This window comes from Candida dubliniensis, chromosome R (genome assembly GCF_000026945.1).
Source record: "Candida dubliniensis CD36 chromosome R, complete sequence".
Classification (NCBI taxonomy): domain Eukaryota; kingdom Fungi; phylum Ascomycota; class Pichiomycetes; order Serinales; family Debaryomycetaceae; genus Candida; species Candida dubliniensis.
Window position 1 is genome coordinate 1,448,168 of NC_012867.1, and position 18,448 is coordinate 1,466,615.

Here is an 18,448-nt window from a genome sequence, read left to right on the forward strand (position 1 = left end):
GACCAAACCAATTAAAACACAAATGAAATGATTTACAATGATCAATTAATCAACATCTTCAGAATGAAAATAGAATCTTCTAATAAAAATTGACCAATACAACATATAGCCTATAGAATCAGGCTATTTTTTTTTTAGATAGACTTTGCTAAAGAATGTAGATATTGTGATTTCAAAACCGATGAGTATTCATTATTGTTCTTCTCGTACTCTGTTGGTTTAAAGAATCCTTAACAAAGCTATGGCCACCCGCAGATTTGTAAAAAGAATAGTGGATTGCTATTGATCAACGGTTTTAGAATCAACCTACAATGGTATGATAATTAGGATCAATGTTGATAATTCATCCTCAATTTCAATTGGGACCGTTTTATTCCAAAAAAAAAAAATAAATATCACTCATTTTGCAACAGGTTGCAATTTTTCTTTTTTGGTTTGTATATTGAATTGCCTAAAAGAGATTTGTCAAGAATGAGAATGAGAATTTAATCTGGAAAATTTGACTAACGTCAATCACTAGCTTGGCCTGACGGAAAAAAAAAGGAAACTGGACAACACACAAGCAAACATTAATGTACTTCTATTTGGCAAAATCTCTTGTATAATGACTTGACAAAAAGTAATAGGTGATTAGATGAGTCTGGGTATCCTCATAATTAGCATGCATTTCTCATTAAAAAAAAAAAAAGATAACTATATTTGAACAATATACAACAACATAAACAGAATTGATCTACGAGTTTATAATTCTTTGTCTTTTTTCGCGTCAGATAAAAATAGATGCAAAAATGATAATGTTTCATGTCTAATTCCAAACATTCCCTTCTGTCTTCATCATCTTGTCTAACAATTTATATAAAAAAAATAATAAATAAATCTGCCACACCCTAAATATGAATGAGAATCAGCTTTGGAAATACATACACTATTTCCTTATAATAGTGTCCAAAAAAAAATAACGACAACTGCAGGACTCGAACCTGCGCGGGCAAAGCCCAAAAGATTTCTAATCTTTCTCCTTAACCACTCGGACAAGTTGCCAAATTGTTGCAATTTTTAAACCCCATTCTTACTAAAACAATCATAAACCAGCTAAATAAAAAGATAGAAGTACTTTTTACATATTAACTCATTTGATTCCAAAAATTATTACGCATACAGTCCGAGTATTGATACCCAGCTGATATGCGTCATAATATTTACTGTTACGTCATTGGTTGAAATTGACAAATTCTTGAGTCGTATATACTTGGACAAATCAAAGTCACCTGATGTCTTTTTTTTTTTTATCTGATTCAATTGTATTTCCGTTTTTGAAGGGACATGATAATGGACTTGTGACCTAACTTCTAGCACATGAAGCATGCGTTGTTATTTTTGAATGAACTTTTTTTTCCGCCCGAGTTTTTTCTGGCATGGGTTTGTCATCATGGTATCACCGTCAGCATCACGATTAAAACTGATCCTAAACATTGTCAAGAAAGTCATCAGAGTATGAAAATATGCAAAGATGATTTCTTTTTACCTGGATCCAATTTCATGTTTTTTAAAGAACATTGAAATGAAAAAGCCTATAGTATCAATATGGAAGTCATAGAGAGTGGTGGTTGAATATGATACAACCTGGAGGGTTTTGTTGTGCTCCAAGTATTGTTTTTGGCCTCACTATATTGGCTTTCTGTATATTTGATTACTATAGGTGGTTACTAACAAAACAGAACAAAAAAAACTAGGATGCAAAAATTTCTAAATAATAATTTTTAATTATTATTAGAGATTGATAGTAGTTTAGGTTATATAGTTAGTTAGGATTGTTATAATTATATTATTGTTTGTGGTTATACAATTAGCTACACTGTAGGGTTCTAACTTTGATTTTGGGCAGTCATCTACCTCATGATCCACGTTTTAGATATTGTTGTATGTATGTATTGAGTTTATAATTTAATAATTCTATACACTAACCATAACCAAAAATAACCAAAGGCAACAAACGATATAGTTGTGTTTAAAATCACCCATAAATCAGGATATTTCAATGGTGGATCAATAGTAAAATCAATAATATGATAAATAATCATCATGAAATAAATTATCCAAATGATCAAGTTCTTCTTGTTGGTATTTGAATTCCTTTGTGGATTAAAAATTATTAAATCAAATCCAATTAACCAATTAATTAAGAAATTAAGTACAAAATATTGCATTATTAATCCATCTTTTTTCAATAATGGATATAAACTAAATGTACCCACTGTGTTTATAAATTGAATCATAGTTATATCTTGTTGTGGGTTTATTAACAATAATAACAAAATGGGGATTAATGCAATTAATATTGATTTTTCATGGACTTGATAAGAAAATAAATAAAATGATAATGCATTTAATGCAAACCCATAAATCATAGCGGTAATATGCAATGGTAATGATGATGAAGATGACGATGTCGTCGTAGTTTCTGCTGATTTTCTTGTTACTGGTTTATTACTGGTCTTTATTTTATAGAAAATCAATAAATTAATTGGAATTGTTGCCAATAGCGTTGCTATCAATGTTAATTTTGATAATTGAGAAGCATCAGTAAATATTTCCCGATATTTAATCAAAATATTGGTTGTACACCAAAAATTGGCCACTTTATCTTCAAATAATCCACGATTAAATGGAAATACTCTATAGACAATTTGCAAGATTGAATCGGGATGAAACCATATAAATGGTAATAAATATATGAATTGAGTAATTACCACTGTTAATCCGACCAAAAAAAATTTACTTAGGGAATTCAATTGACTTAAAATATAAAAGAAAATAAATAATGAATAATACAATCCCATTTGTTTAAAATTAATACAGCTAATAAACCAAACACTAGCCATTATTAAATTGCCTTTAATTAAATCAATTATTGAATAAATGAAAAATCCAAGCATGATAGAATTATATTGGAAATGACCATGATCAATTAAAACTAAATGAGGTTGATTGATAATTATTAAAGCAATTATGATCTGATCCATTCGATTAATATTAGATTTTTTCCCTAAAATATTAGCTATTTTCAAAATTGAAGGAATATAAATAATCAATTCACTAATAATTGCTGTGATTCTCATAAAAGTTCTAATATCATCTGTTTCTAATCCGCGAGATGTATTCAAGGCAAACCACGACAGGTTAATGAAATTACCTAATTTCCCACATATATATGAATGATAAGCTGTTAATACAGGATAATCTAACCCCCAATATTGTAAATCAAAATAATACCATTGTGAAATTGGTAAATGAATAGTGAGTTCCATCCAATGTCGTTGTGCTTCAAAATCACCAAACATTGGTGGTGTATGATATCCCAGATGACCCCCTAACCCTACTGCTGCTCTAAGTATTACTGCTGTAAGTATTAAAATATATCTTGCTGTCCATTGATCTGGTGCTTTTTCAAAATAATGAAGTAAATCATATACTGGTGATTTTTTGAAAATTGAAGTTGACCGTAAATGTTGTCCTACTTGTTTTTTCAGTGAATAAACTACTGGTGTTGGCTCTTTTGACAACTGAGGTGCAGATTGTTTCTTTTTAGACCGAGCCATTGCTTTCAATGATTAGATGTGTGGATTTGAACCAGTATTGCGGATAATTGGGTTGTTGCCAAAGTTTGTGTGTATGTGTTAAGTTTTTGGTTAGGTTCTGTTCTCTTTTTTTTTTTTTTTTTTTTTCGTCTGTGAGCGAGTGAGTATGTGTATCGTGTAAATCAGAACAAAATATATTTTTTAGTCGCAATTGCACGAATAAAACAGAGGGAAGTTGGTGATTTTGCAACTCTTGACAGTGGTAGTAGAAAATGAATGGAAGTTCAGTAGAGATGTAGACTTTAGTAAAGTTTTTAATAGATATAACACTGGCACAGCAGTTGCTAGTTTATAAAATTGTGTGATAATTCACAGCTTCCCCTAGTTTTCTTTTACTTACAAAAATGTTTTACCAATAATGTTTAAATTTTCTACAATTTTTTTACCAACTTTTACCAAAAAAAGGAACAAGTTCCAATTGACTGCCAATAACAGAATTTTTTATCTTAAGTATACAAAACTTTATAGAAAATGAAACATAATCATCAATACACTTACGAACAACCTTCTAAATAAAATACATTAAATGTTAAGATCAAAAGATCAAGAGTATAATAGGCCACTACTACGGGATATCAAATCTAGAAAAGCAAGAGAAACGCAAAAGAAGAATCTAAACTCCAAAACAAAGGCAGTTCATTGCATCGTAACTTAAAATATGAAACAATTGTAATTATTATATTGTTTCTGTAATTAATCCTTGCAAATTGTCTATTATAACAATTGTGGTGGTGCAATCTAGAAAGGTTTGACTTTTTTCAGTATAGACAATTCCAAATTTGGAATATCCATGACCTATAATAGGTGGGTTATAGATCATTTGATGACGCGTCACACTATTTTTTATGCACAAAGAACAATACGGGGAGGGAAGGAGAAGGGCTACAAATAATTGCATTTTGATTTGACGTAGCGTCTCGTTGCATATTCAACATGGTCGCGGTCGCGGTGGTGGTGGTAATTATAATTTTTAGTTTTTTTTTTCTTTTTCACGTCTATTTTTTGCGACGCGTCAAAAGTAATAAATCTTTTAGCCCTACTTTTTTTTTTCTTTTTCTCCCCTAGTTTTCATTTTATATTGTACAAATTTATTGTGTGAAGCCTTGTGACCAATTTTGGAAACGTTATTACCATTGTCGTGCTGTCGTAGATTTCGTGTTGTTCATGCTTGCAATCATTTATCTAATTGCTTTTTCTTTTTTTTTTTTTTGCAACTGAAATTATGATTACACTTTTTTCTTCATTCAAAATGGTGAATAACAAAGTTAATGCTAGATTAAGCAAGATATAGAAGTGGACAACCCAGGAAGAGCTAATTCCATCGTAAATGGGAACTTGTTGAATAAAGTGATTTAACTCTTGTAATCGTGTAAAATGAATAATATCTAGCTATCTAAAACCGAAACAAGGAGCAAAGCCTGTCCCAATAGGTTTCACAAAAGAAATATATGACGAGATAAAAAGGCAAACAAAACTAGTTACAAGTTATTGATCATTAACTATAATCATATTAAATGAATTTCAATCAAATAGTGCAATTGATTATTAATCTTTTGATTTTAGCTGAAATGGCCACACTTCTTATTTCTAAAATGTTACCCAACTGGAATGGAATGGATATGGAATATTAGAAAATAGTCTTCAAAATAAAAAATTTAAAATTTAACACAAAAACCAATATTATATTACTAACTAACTCGCCTTGCATTTTTTTCTTGTTTTGTTTCTTTTCTGGCTGCCTGCTTAATGAAATTTTTTTTTTTTATCTTTTTTGCACACCCCTTTTTCTCCTTCCAATTCTAATCCCAAGTTCTATATTCCCCCCCCAAAAAAAGCTACAACCAAAACTGAATTTATCCTTCTTTTTCTTTTATATTCTATCATACTGTGGATTTGTTCTTCATATATTATATATATCTATCATATTAGTGAAATTACACAAGAAGATAAATAACCTATACCACTTCATATTGCCCTTGAGTCAAACGTTTCCTAGATTACTCAACAGTGTTGCAAATATTTGAAAGAAAAAGGTTTTCATTCACTGAATATTTCCTATACATACATTTATCTGAGATTCTGAATACTTGTCACCACCGTATATATCAAGTTAATCGATATCTACCATGTTTCAACAACCAAACTATTCAGATCCAGCCAAGCATATCAGTACAGCATCTAGCGTATACCCTGACTCCAATGCTGACTCACCTGAACCATCACCACGTATACCAGGCCAATTTGAACAAATAATAATACCTCGTCATAAGGAAAATCCATTTCGCACCAACAAACCAGTAGAGCAACAGCAGCAGCAGCAGGTTAATGGTCGTGATGATGAGCATAAGTTTGAACGTATGCCGAAAGAGGGATCTAACCAGACTTTCCAATCATATATGACTGCACGTAGTGGGGCTTATTCATTTGAAGAAGAAGATTATGAGAATGAAGTAGGCGAAGACCAACCAAGTGATAATGGCAGTGTTTACTCACAAAACCAAGAACCTCAATTAAGAAATGCACCAAGTTTCTCATCAATAAATGAATCAATATTTCATAACTCATCGAAAAATACCACACTTGCCCATAATGAGAACGACGAAACCCCACTTATAGATAGCAGCGAGAGGTATCCTGATGAAACTCCTGTAGTTGACGATAATGGATTTCTTCACGAAATCAACCAAGAAGAAAAAGATGTTCTTGCAGATGAACCTGTTGATTCAAGTGAACCAACTTCATTACTACCAAAACAAAATTTGAGCAAGAAATTTAAAAGAGTTTCAGTGGCTTTACAGAATACCCGAACTTCAGGGGAATCTTACAATTTTAGAAATGTATTCCAAAATAATGTGGAACAGGCGAATAAAACGGCAACTCAAGATAATACTGCTCCAGGACTTGAACGCAAAAGTACTTATTACCGGAAACTACAAGAGAAAAAGTTGCAAACATCACAAGAACAGCAAGGCACAGATGCAGAGAATATGGTGATTACCAATGATCAATACTCAGAAGCTAGTTCCATCAGTACCAGGGCATCAAGTACGCATACCGATACTGGCGATAAAGTTGATGAACAAGACAATTATTTAGTGAAAAAGGATTCGACAAATTCGTCATCAAATTTTGTATTTCATGATAACAATTTACCATCATCGTACAACCTAGGAGGGTCCAAAGTCAATGATGACATACCGATTCGAAAAGATTTAATTAATGATCATAAGGCACAACTGGATTTAACTGAAAGGGAACGATTGCGAATGTACAATAAATCAACGGCAATGTCGGAAGAAGGTGGGTTGAACATTGTTTACAAGGAGACAGATACCACTGATGACACATACCTGAAACCACTACCTTCTCCAACAAAATCTGAAGAAAAAGATGATAATTTGTCTGATTTTTTCATACGAGCATTGCATTCATTTGATTCATCAACTTTACAATCCAAATCAGATGCATCTATTTGTTTATCATTTGAAAAAAATGACATCGCCTTTCTTCATACCATTGACGAATCCGGATGGGGGGAAGTCACTCTACTAGAAACATTACAAACTGGATGGATTCCAATGAACTATTTCTCACTTGTTGTTACTTCTGGTGATGAGGAAGACGAAGATGACACGGATAGTCCTGAAGATAACGACAACAATAATAAAATCCCTAATAATCATTATTTGAAACCATTATTACATGCTTGCGGTCAATTTCTTTCTAATCCATTAAGTCATAAAGACCGTAGAAGTAAATACACTTTTTCCATTAAAGTGATCAATTCAATTCGAGATGGTGTTAGGTTATTATTACAGCAAACTGATTGTTTATCTAGATCCAATGAATTGGTCACCAAAAGACCAATTGTACGGAAATCACGGAAGTCTTTATTGGCAGATTGGTATAATCTTATGGTCAAGGCCAATGAATTCAAAGGTACATCAAACTACAGCAAAATAGAAATCTTGACGTTAATGGTGTATCAAGTGAGTCGTAAAGCTGTATCATTTTTAGAAATATGGTCAGCTGAAAGTAAAGAAATTATTAGTCGTGACCAGACCGGGAAAAAATTATATGATGATTTGAATGATTGTCCATTATTGAAGACCCCTCCATTGGCCAAACAAAGAATCACTGAAATCCATGGTGTATTATTTTCCTATTTAGGGTTAATTATAGGGAGATTGGATTTAATTGAACATAACCAAATTGGGTGTGATATGTTAGAAACTTTAGCTCATCAAATTATATTACTTTTACGAGAATTATTGTTTATATCAAGAACCGGATCAGAATATTCAAAGGAGAAACCTCGCGAATTGGATAGTTCTTTAGATGGGTTATTATCTTTAGTCAGTGATTTAGTTGCTAGTGTTAAAAACTTAGTGGTTAGAACTGTTAATGAAACTGAAGAAGATCGTATACACAAATTTGGTGGGCCACAATTGAATGGTGCAAGAGATTACTATTACACTCCCGAAGGAGGAGAATTATTACAAATAGCATCAAGAATGGTTAAAGCCATTAGTGTGACAGTTGCTTCGATTAGAAAATTATTGGAGATCACTGGTGATTTCAAATTAAGTTCAGAAAGATCGTATCCAGATTATTTCAAAATGAGAATTGAACCACAAGAATTCATTAAAAAATGCTCACGGGGAATTACAAAACCACCAAAAGACATGCCAACGCAACAAGCTACTAGTGGTACTACTCCTAATGGTATTAAAGCGTATAAAGCCAACCGATATTCCATGATTCGAGCTGGTAAAACTGGTGATTTGGGCTTAACTGATACTGGGGTCAATTACTTACAATCATTGAATAATGATGACAATGACGACCTTGATGGATCATCGCCATTTACTCTGTCAGCTCCCGAATTTAAACCATTCACCTCGGAAGGAGGGAATGAGTCAAACAACAACAATTTTGATATCAATATCAATGACGAATTATCGGTTGATAGTAATGGGAACTTATTGGGGGGTTCATTCAAGGGGCTTGTGTATACTTTAACTAATGAAGACCTGCCACCAGAATATTTCTTTGTGTCAACATTTTTCATATGTTTCCGAAGTTTTAGTACCGGTATTGATTTGATAGAAGAATTGATAACTAGATTTCAAGTTGGAACTGTTAGTAATGATATCAATATTGATTTGAAGTTGAAAAAAAGAAGAAAATTAGTTGCTAGACTGTTTCAATTATGGATGGAATCGTATTGGAATCATGAAGCCGATTACAATTTATTGACGACATTAATCAATTTTTTCAATGAAGGTATGAGTGATTATTTGCCATTGGATGCAATCAGATTGATTGATATTGGTGCAAGACTTTCGTCGAGACCATTAGTGGAAAATAGATCTAGAAGAATTAAGGACACCAACCAATTAATCAATAGAAGTATCACCAATGTTGTCAAATCTCCAAGGAAAAATGGATCGATCCTTGGGGATGAAATCAATCGTTATTCAATGATTGATAATTATGGGCTTTCCAAGATTAACAGCAGTAGCAGTACTAGTACTTCTTCCACCAACTCAGTGAAATCAGCAACTTTACCAATGCCACTTGGGGCCACCAGTGCTTCGAAAACATCATTATTGACATTTTCACAACTTGAAACTATTGAAAAAGTTAATCTTACTTATAGAGCAATTTTGGGTAATAGTTGGTGTTCACAAAAATATATCAATTCGATTAAATATATCCCATTAGATTTATCAGTGTTAATGCCCAATTTCTATATAATTTGTGATCAAAGTTGGGTTTTATCAAATTATCGACCAAATTTATTAGATTTTAATGGATTAGAAATAGCTAAACAATTAACATTATTGGAATCATATATTTTCTGCTCGATTAAACCTGATGAATTATTAAATCAAAATTATACAACCAAAAGAGCTCATTTAAAACTTGCCCCCAATGTTCGATTATCATTATTATTCACCAATTGTTTATCAGGATATGTCATTGAATCAATATTACAACCAAATATCACCATTAAATTAAGAATCAGTATGGTGAAAATATGGTTAAAAATAGCTATTTCATGTCTTTATTTAAGAAATTTCAATTCATTAGCTGCCATTATAACTGCTTTAGAATCTCATTTAATCACCAGGATTTCATCAATTTGGATTAAATTAGAAGATAAATATACTGAATTATACGATTATTTATCTAGTATTATTCATCCAGAAAAAAATTATCGAATTTATCGAAATAAATTAAGGAATTTTTTAAATTCACCAATAGAATTAGATGCATCACCTATTCCTATTGTACCTTATTTTTCATTATTTTTACAAGATTTAACTTTTATTAATGATGGTAATCCAAATTATCGTAAAGCTAATACATTTTTGAATCAAAAATTAATTAATATTGATAAATATTTGAAAATTACGAGAATTATTGCTGATATTGAATGTTTACAAATATCCTATTTAGATGATCCAAATATTCTCCCCAATGATCCTAATTCTTCAATAGAGAATGGTGATAAACCAAATTATACGATTAATCCAGTTCCTCCATTGCAAGAATTGATTTTATTGGAATTATGGAAAATTTGTCAATTGAATAAAACCGAAGAAGATCGTGCTTGGAAATTGAGTTGTAAGATTCAACCAAGAGACGTTAGTTAGGTAATGCAATGGTGTTATGAATGTACGTGGGTTTGATAGTATATAAGTGATAGAATTTATCAAGTTATACTACATACGCTTTGGTGATGTAGTTTTATTTGACTGGTTTGCAGATATTATCGTAGAGACTTCGATGAGTGTTTTCTATTATTTTAACATATGATGAACAAAGTTGTTGCAAATCACTTGGAAAAGACTACAGAATACTTAAAAGACAACCGTCTCTATGTACCAATCAAATATAGCCCTTCTATCCTTTTTATTTGAGTTAAAAGCTATTGTCCATAATATTAGCGGTCAATGTTCAACTCTTGAAATCTTACTAATGGAATTATAACTAACCAACTAGACACTATTTTTTTATTACGCTATCTGTTATACTATACGTAGTTTAGATATTATCGTATAATGAACAAGAATAAACAGAATAAACTAGAGTTAAAATCAAACCTATTTATAGTCTTTCTATTAGTAGGGGTCGAAGACTAAACCCATTGATTAACAATCTTCATTTGCCTCCTTGATTGTTAATAGCATGACTTCGATCACTAATATCGTGATAATGATTAATATCAACTGATTTGCCCATAACACTATCTAGAAAACGATATGAGAGATCTTTCAACATAGCAGCACGATTAGTTTTCTGTAGTTCCTTCTTCTACCCTTTTTGGCACGTGACTGTGTCGTGTATTGATATGTAGAAAGATAATCTATTAATAGATGAAATATGTATCTAAATGATAAAAAAAGTATTGATTGATTCTAAAAAGAAAGACGATATAAAAAAAAATATAAAATGTAGAAGAAAGTGTAAGGTTTATATAGTAAGACTTGAGTTGATAACTTCGCAACCAAATCTGAACACGTATAATTTGTAAGGTTGGAGATATTAACACATTTTAAGAAAGGTGTTAACTATGACGACATATGCAGGATCGTCAAAGTATGTAAGTCGCACCTCCCTATTTCAAAAGTTTTTGAGAGTTCGGATTTGATCAAAAAACGACGACGGCGGGCAATCGAGAATTGTAACCTACTCCTATCGCACTCAATTTGTTTTCATTAAACACTTCAAAACAACAACAACAACAACAACAACAACAACAACAACAACAACTTCACAATCAAAACCCTTCTTGTGCTTAAGAATATATCTTTACAACTAGATAAAATACCCTTTGTCTAATTAAAAATTTTCGAATATGTCTGAAATAACGTCTCAAGAATTGAAAGATGAATTATCATCTATTCAAGAAAATTCTGTCAATTATTCAATTTTAACATCTGAACAAGATTTCCATAATGCCAATATTAAACTCAGCAATCCTAAATTAATTAAAGATGAATTATTACATTATCAAAATATTTTCTCCAAATTGAAATTTTTATATTTAGAACAAGAAACAAGAGATATTTTCCTAAGAGAAATATCTGAAATCAATTATAAACTACCACCAAAAGATAAAAATTTCATTAATGATTCTGATTTCCAATTATTGGAACAAGAAACTCAAATTAGTAAACAACGATTAAAACATAATAAACAAGACATGTATAAGAAAATATCTCAATTAGAAAGAATCACCAATGAAACCGATTTATTATATACAAATTATAATAATCGATGCCGACAAATTCAAGAATCAATTAATGAAGAAGTCAATTCATTAGAAATGAAAATTGATGAATTAGTCAATCAAAATGAAGATAATCATACCATAATGGAATATATGATGGATTCTCGACCTTCATCAGTTAGTGAAATGATATCACTGCAAGATAAAGATATTTTAAAACAAGATGCCATAGATAAATTACATGAAATAAATAAAGATATAAATGATACCACAACCCAATATAAAAATAGTTCCCATCAAATTGAAACAATTAGTAATAAATTAAATGATTTGAATAAAATTTTGAATGATTTACAACCTATGGATTATAAAGATGATAAATTACAAAAATATACTAAATGGTGTATAGAGATGAATGAGATATTGACAAAATTAAGTGTTGTTGATAAAATTGAATTGAATCAAGAAGAAGAAAAACCCCATTCACAAAATGAATATTGTTTAAGTATAAATTGGAGTAGTGGTAACGGCCAAAATAAATTGGTTATAAAGTATCATGAAGGAGATTGGAAGATTACTTCATTACAAGGATTTAAAGGTAATAATACTAAGATTATATCAAGAATAAATTCACTAGGCAATCAAAATGATTTTTTCAAAGCAATTGCTCAATTTATTATTGAATTAACTGGATAAATAGGGTTTGGTTGAAAAAAAAAAAAACCTTCAAATACAAAACTACTTTGTTTATTTAGGTTAAATGACAATCGATTAAGCGTTTACTTTCATTAGGAGTGTAGTAATAACAATGGTTGTAGTTCGTATCTATATCTCCGTCCAACTAGTGGGTGTATAACCGAGGGACAACAACAACAGATATAAAAATGATCCAATTCACACGCCAAAGAGAAAGATTTTTTTTTTTTTACCCCAACAAGAGTAGGAAGAAGTAAAATTATTTAAAAGACTTAATCTCCACTCTTTGTTTTTTATTTCAAACCTCCAATTGGAATTTTTATATTACTAATGGCCACCACAACAATTCAAGAAAATACTGATATAGTCAAACAAGTAAGCTTAAAACATACTTCAACTGATCCACGTCAACAAGAAATTATCAACAATTTACTCCTTCTAGCTCAAAAGGAACAACAGAAAGGTAACACTTCAATTACATCCGATAAACTCGACAAATTAACTAGCTTACTTTCCCAACAACAAAGTCGAACACCACCATCAATCCACACCAAGACAAAATTACCTCCCAAACCAAAATATCCTTCAGTATTTAATAAGTTTGATATTAACAAATCATCTAACAACAATCGACAACCATTCCTGCCTCCAGTAAAGAAATCTAAATCTAAACCAAGGAATACAAATAATAATAGTCCCAAAAAATACTACAGACCAAACAATTTTAGTTTAAAGAAAATAGAATTTATATTTGTTAATATTTTAGAAAATCTTGCCAATTTATTAGATAACTTACATTTATTATCAAATTTACCAATGTTCCCGCAATTTTTAAATCGATTTTTGAAACAAACAAACAAGATTTGGGTATTGATATTGGTATTTTTAATTAGGAAAACCATATCACAATTATTAAATGTGATACGTAAAATCAGAAAAGTTAATATTGAAGTGGATTTATTAAATACTACTACCAGAAAATCTAAAATAAATTCTATAAATGAAGATTTAAATACGAAATATAAAAAAGTATTAAAAGATTTAAGATTTGATAAAATGATGCTTGTCATTGAATTAATTGGGAATTTCTTAGACTTGACATTTAATCTTATTGAATTATACGGAATTGTTTTGCCTGATTGGATTATGAGTTTATTGAATTTTGCAAGTATGGCAATGACAATTTATAGAATGAATAAAGACGATGAATATGTTGATGATGATATAACTGAAGATTTGATTTGAAGTTAATAGCTCAAATAGTTTAATTATAATACATACCAACTAATACTAATACCAATACTCCTTTGTATGCGTGTAAGTCACAATTTTTTTTTTTCTTTCTTTGGTCTCCTAGAAAAACATACAAACACACACACAATTGTTGCCAACACCAACAACACCATTTGTAACACCAACAATGCCATCTATTGAACAACAACTAGAAGATCAAGAATTATATTTAAAAGATATTGAACAGAATATATCCACAACATTATCCAAAATAAACAAGACAACCCTTGAAAATGATCGTGAATTTCGAAAACAGTTTGAAGAAATTCCTCAAGATTCACATACAGATAATGAAAATTTAACTGATTTAACAATTTCTGAATTAAATAATAAATTTGAAATTATTACTGACAATTTAAATCACTTGAATGAATTACAAGAGATCAATTTCAAATTAAAAGAGATTGAAACATACTTGGGGAAACCGAAAACATTGCAAAGTATTTTGGATTTACAATATTTAAACAATTTATTTAACAAAGAAATCATTATCGATACAAATTCCAAATATATAATATACAAACAAATTAAGAAAAGAATTGATTCACTTCATCAAGATTTTATTGTTCAATTGAATGAATATTTAACCATTCTTTTGATTCCTGATCCATATACCATTACCAATGTAGCAATTTTACAAGATTTCAATCGGTTTCTATTGAAAAATGGACATAATATAGATGCCTATGATAAATATAAGGAAAATTGGGATAAATTAGTGGATTCAATATTAGAGAGCCCTTCTTCAAATCAATCCAATTTGAATTTGATTGTTGATGAACTTGAAGATACTATTAAATTAGAATTTGTATCTGATAATGGAAACAACAATTTTATTAAATCAATTATTAATTTAATTAAATTTATAAATGAATTACAATATCCCACAATTAAAAATTATTTAAATTCTAAAATTTCCAAGAACATAATTGATAAAATTTCGATCAATATAAATCAAATTATCAATGACAAACAACAATTGACTGATTTAGATGAATTAGTAGTATTATGTCATGAAAATAATTGGAATGTTTTATCAAGAATGGAAGAAGGAAGTGGTTCCATAAAAGAAAAATTAAATAAATTGCATCTTGATTGGATTGTTGATAATTATGTGGAAAGAATCAAAAAGGTATTCAAATCTGATGCCATGAAACAAACTGAATTGATTGATTTTGATACTGGAAAACTAAACAAAGAAGAAAACAAAGCAACAAATGAGAACAGTAAAAACGACGACGATGGTGACGATGGGTGGAATGATAATTGGGACGACGGTTGGGAAGAAGAAGAAGAAGAAGAAAAAGAAACCGATACTGGTGATAAAGCATCTCATCAAGATACATCGGATGAGAGAATAGTTATTACTAAGATTCCTTCTGAACTATTAATACTTATCAATGAATTCAGCAGAAGTTCATCAGACTTGAATCACCTAATAACTTCAATTCAAGCATTAGCCACAGTTGAATATCCTTCATTAGCAAATTCATTTTTATTGCTTAACGATCTAAATTATTTATCTTCAAAATTATCTTCCTCCAGTGATGCTCAAAAATTGACACAATTTGTCAATTGCAATTGGAATCAAGTACTCATTAAATTTTATCTGGAATTAAAAATTGTATTATCATCACTCAATTTAGAAAATGATGAATTAAACAACAACAACTTTGATGAATTGGATGATTATAATTTAAACCAATTAAGTTTGATTTATAAATGGTTCAATATATTATTCGAAGAAAAACAATTGAAATCTACCAATAAACCAAAATTTATCTTATTAGTTATTGATTTGGTAGAATTTATAAATAATTGGCTTATTCAAATGATATTCAATCTTGACGATATAAGTGAACATCAATGTACCAAAATAACTCATATTATTGATAATTTAAACAATGTAACAATACCATATATTCAAGAATTGGATGGTATTAATAAAGATTCATCAATTGAATCATATCATAAATTAAATAATGTTAAATTTTTGGTCAATAATCATTTGAAAGATATTATGGAAAGATTTTATCAAGGTGAATTATTTAATCTTGAAACTCAAGAATTAGTAAATATGATAAAATCTATTTTTATTCAAAGTGAATTAAGAGATAATTATATTCAAGAAATTATTGAATTCAGAAACATGAGCTAAGAAAGTAAATGTATTATTTATAGCATATTAATATAAATATAAATGATTAAATGTCACATATAGGATCTAGTTAAGTCTTTTCCTTTTATCTGTTTTCCCTACTCCCCCTTTCTTTAAGCAATTTCTTTACCACCATTTATCTTTTTCCCAGTTTTAGCTATAGTATTATAAACAGTTTCATATGGTTGAGTAGTAACAACATCAACTGATTGTTTATCCAAAGAAACATCAAAAGATGATACACCATCTAATCTTTTCAATACTCTTTCAACAGCTCCAGAACATCCGGAACATGACATTGTCACGTCAAAATGATATTTCTTAGAAACTTCTGACATTGCAAATTATGAATTAACTCTTGTGGTTGAATAATAATAAATCTTATTTGAAGAATGACAAAAAGAAGATGAAGGGGAAAAGTTGAATATTTTATTAGTTATTATTGTGGCTGGTATTTATATATTAGTAAGAATTGATTTTTTTTTTGCTTTTGCTTTGGTTGAAGATTACAAATTCCCGATATTTCGCAAATTTCACTCTCATTTGTTTACTACAGCGAATTCCTCTCTCATGACAGATTATACCGAATGACGTGCTAAGAAACTAAAACATAAATGGGATTATCATAAATGTTTTACAACAAAAAATAAACGTAACAGAATCTTCATTAATCAGATACACAAGGTTTTAACTGGTAAACATGTTGAATGTATAAAGTTACTTATCTTTTGCAACATATAGTTAAAACTAAGGTCGTGTATAATTGCACACACACCGGCTCAAAAATTATTTCAATGTTTACAACCACTTCACATTTTTTCAGAATATAGCCATTACACATTGTATGGAAATACAGCTTGAACCAAATCAAATTAGAAACATTTTATAACCCATTGGGATTAAAATAAGAAGACGTAAAACAATTTACAGATGAGTTTAACACTTGATGAATTGTCATTATTGAAAAAAGAAGTGAAAGAAAGAGATGAAGAAATTGATTTGTTGAATGCATTTGTAAACAAGAATCCAAGATTACTGTCTCCATGCGTCATAGTTCATGGATATAAATCTATTGGCAAAACATTTACCGTGACAAAGTTTTTAAAGGCATTGGGATTAAAATTTTCTACCGTTAATTGTGATGAATGTGTTTCGAAAAAGATATTATTACGCCGATGTTTTGATAGAATTAGAATCGATAGTGGCCGACAAATAGGGCCAATAAACACCAGAAGTGATTTGGCAAAATATGGGAATACCGGTGATAGCTTTTCAACATTTTTATCAGCTTTAGAATTGTTTGCTGACGAGTTTGGCTATAGAGATGACCATCATGTTTTACTACTAGACAGATTTGATCAATGTTTTGAATATGTAAATGATTTATTAGCCGGGTTTACACGATTAAAAGAATCTTCAAGTTTGCAGAATTTCACTGTGATTGTTGTTGTTGCTGGTGAAGACCCTAAAGAAATTGTGACATTATCAAACCCACATGTTTATTTCAAAGTTTATAATGAAACCCAAATAATCAGTATTTTACAACAGAATCGATTATGCAAATTCGATGATACTTTGGATAATTCGCCAGAGAGTATAGAATTTTACAACCAATATGTTAAAGCAATAGTGGATATGTTTTATTCATACACAGGATCCGATATGTCATTGTTGATAGATTTTACCAAGAGATTATGGGATCCTTTTATTGAACCAATACGACAAGGTCGATTACAAATTACAGAATTTGTCAAATGTCTTAAAGAAGGTATGCACTTGTTTACTGACGAAGATGTTGTTAGTAATTCCGGAGTCATTGAATTTAAAACACTCCAATGGGAACAACAAATGAGCCATGGAGGGCATGTCCAAGATTTACCTTTACATTCTAAATTTTTTTTACTTGCATCTTATTTGGCATCATATGGGAATCAAAGAAATGATCTTCATAAATATTCTAAAGTGAAAGTAGTGAAATACAAAAAGAGACAAAGCACCAAATCAGCTAAAGTTACAAAGGGACATATGAGTAAAGAAAGTATCGATACACGTTTATTATCGGCCAACTTTGTTGATCTTGAAAGAATCTTGGCTATTTTGTCAGTCATATATAGGAATTATGCCCCTTCATTGAATCATTCAGATAAAGATGAATTGCTTTACATGGATGATCGGATAATAGAAAATGAAGAGAAAAAAGAATCAGAAAGGTCTAGATTCACTCTAACGAGAAATATCGATTTGAGTAATCAAATTGCAACGTTGTTTTCCTTAGGATTATTGAGTAAGACCAACTCCTCGGATATATTGACCGCCAAAGTAAGATGGAAGTGTAATATTGATTGGGATACTGCAGAAGGAATAGCAAAGTCAGTGAATTTTCCTATTGCAGAGTTTATGATAGAAGACTAACAACAACCT

General features: G+C 30.1%; 6 protein-coding genes and 1 non-coding gene across 7 annotated transcripts, besides 2 other annotated features; 5 read left to right on the top strand and 2 right to left on the bottom strand. All coding sequences in view use genetic code 12, as the record gives it.

Moving 5' to 3' along the window:
• Positions 1-959: 959 nt before the first annotated feature.
• On the bottom strand, positions 960-1,041 carry tRNA-Ser (AGA). Its single transcript has one exon. It is a non-coding gene; the product is annotated as a tRNA-Ser (tRNA).
• An 896-nt stretch (positions 1,042-1,937) lies between these two features.
• Positions 1,938-3,599, bottom strand: CD36_32420 (Dolichyl pyrophosphate Man9GlcNAc2 alpha-1,3-glucosyltransferase, putative; the record flags this gene model as incomplete). The annotated part of the gene is made up of 1 exon (XM_002422156.1): positions 1,938-3,599. One exon carries the CDS (start codon positions 3,597-3,599, stop codon positions 1,938-1,940), a length of 1,662 nt encoding a protein of 553 aa, XP_002422201.1.
• Positions 3,600-5,764: 2,165 nt separating this feature from the next.
• CD36_32430 (GTP/GDP exchange factor, putative) lies at positions 5,765-10,300 on the top strand (the record flags this gene model as incomplete). Its single annotated transcript, XM_002422157.1, has 1 exon — positions 5,765-10,300. The coding sequence occupies one exon, from the start codon at positions 5,765-5,767 to the stop codon at positions 10,298-10,300; it is 4,536 nt and encodes a 1,511-aa protein (XP_002422202.1).
• Positions 10,301-10,673: 373 nt separating this feature from the next.
• Positions 10,674-10,893: a mobile genetic element.
• Positions 10,894-10,947: 54 nt separating this feature from the next.
• Positions 10,948-11,244: a mobile genetic element.
• A 261-nt stretch (positions 11,245-11,505) lies between these two features.
• On the top strand, positions 11,506-12,576 carry CD36_32450 (conserved hypothetical protein; the record flags this gene model as incomplete). Its single annotated transcript, XM_002422158.1, has 1 exon — positions 11,506-12,576. One exon carries the CDS (start codon positions 11,506-11,508, stop codon positions 12,574-12,576), a length of 1,071 nt encoding a protein of 356 aa, XP_002422203.1.
• Positions 12,577-12,906: 330 nt separating this feature from the next.
• CD36_32460 (conserved hypothetical protein) lies at positions 12,907-13,821 on the top strand (the record flags this gene model as incomplete). Its single annotated transcript, XM_002422159.1, has 1 exon — positions 12,907-13,821. One exon carries the CDS (start codon positions 12,907-12,909, stop codon positions 13,819-13,821), a length of 915 nt encoding a protein of 304 aa, XP_002422204.1.
• Positions 13,822-13,996: 175 nt separating this feature from the next.
• CD36_32480 (protein transport protein, putative) lies at positions 13,997-16,027 on the top strand (the record flags this gene model as incomplete). The annotated part of the gene is made up of 1 exon (XM_002422160.1): positions 13,997-16,027. The coding sequence occupies one exon, from the start codon at positions 13,997-13,999 to the stop codon at positions 16,025-16,027; it is 2,031 nt and encodes a 676-aa protein (XP_002422205.1).
• A 930-nt stretch (positions 16,028-16,957) lies between these two features.
• Positions 16,958-18,439, top strand: CD36_32490 (origin recognition complex subunit, putative; the record flags this gene model as incomplete). Its single annotated transcript, XM_002422161.1, has 1 exon — positions 16,958-18,439. The coding sequence occupies one exon, from the start codon at positions 16,958-16,960 to the stop codon at positions 18,437-18,439; it is 1,482 nt and encodes a 493-aa protein (XP_002422206.1).
• Positions 18,440-18,448: the final 9 nt, after the last annotated feature.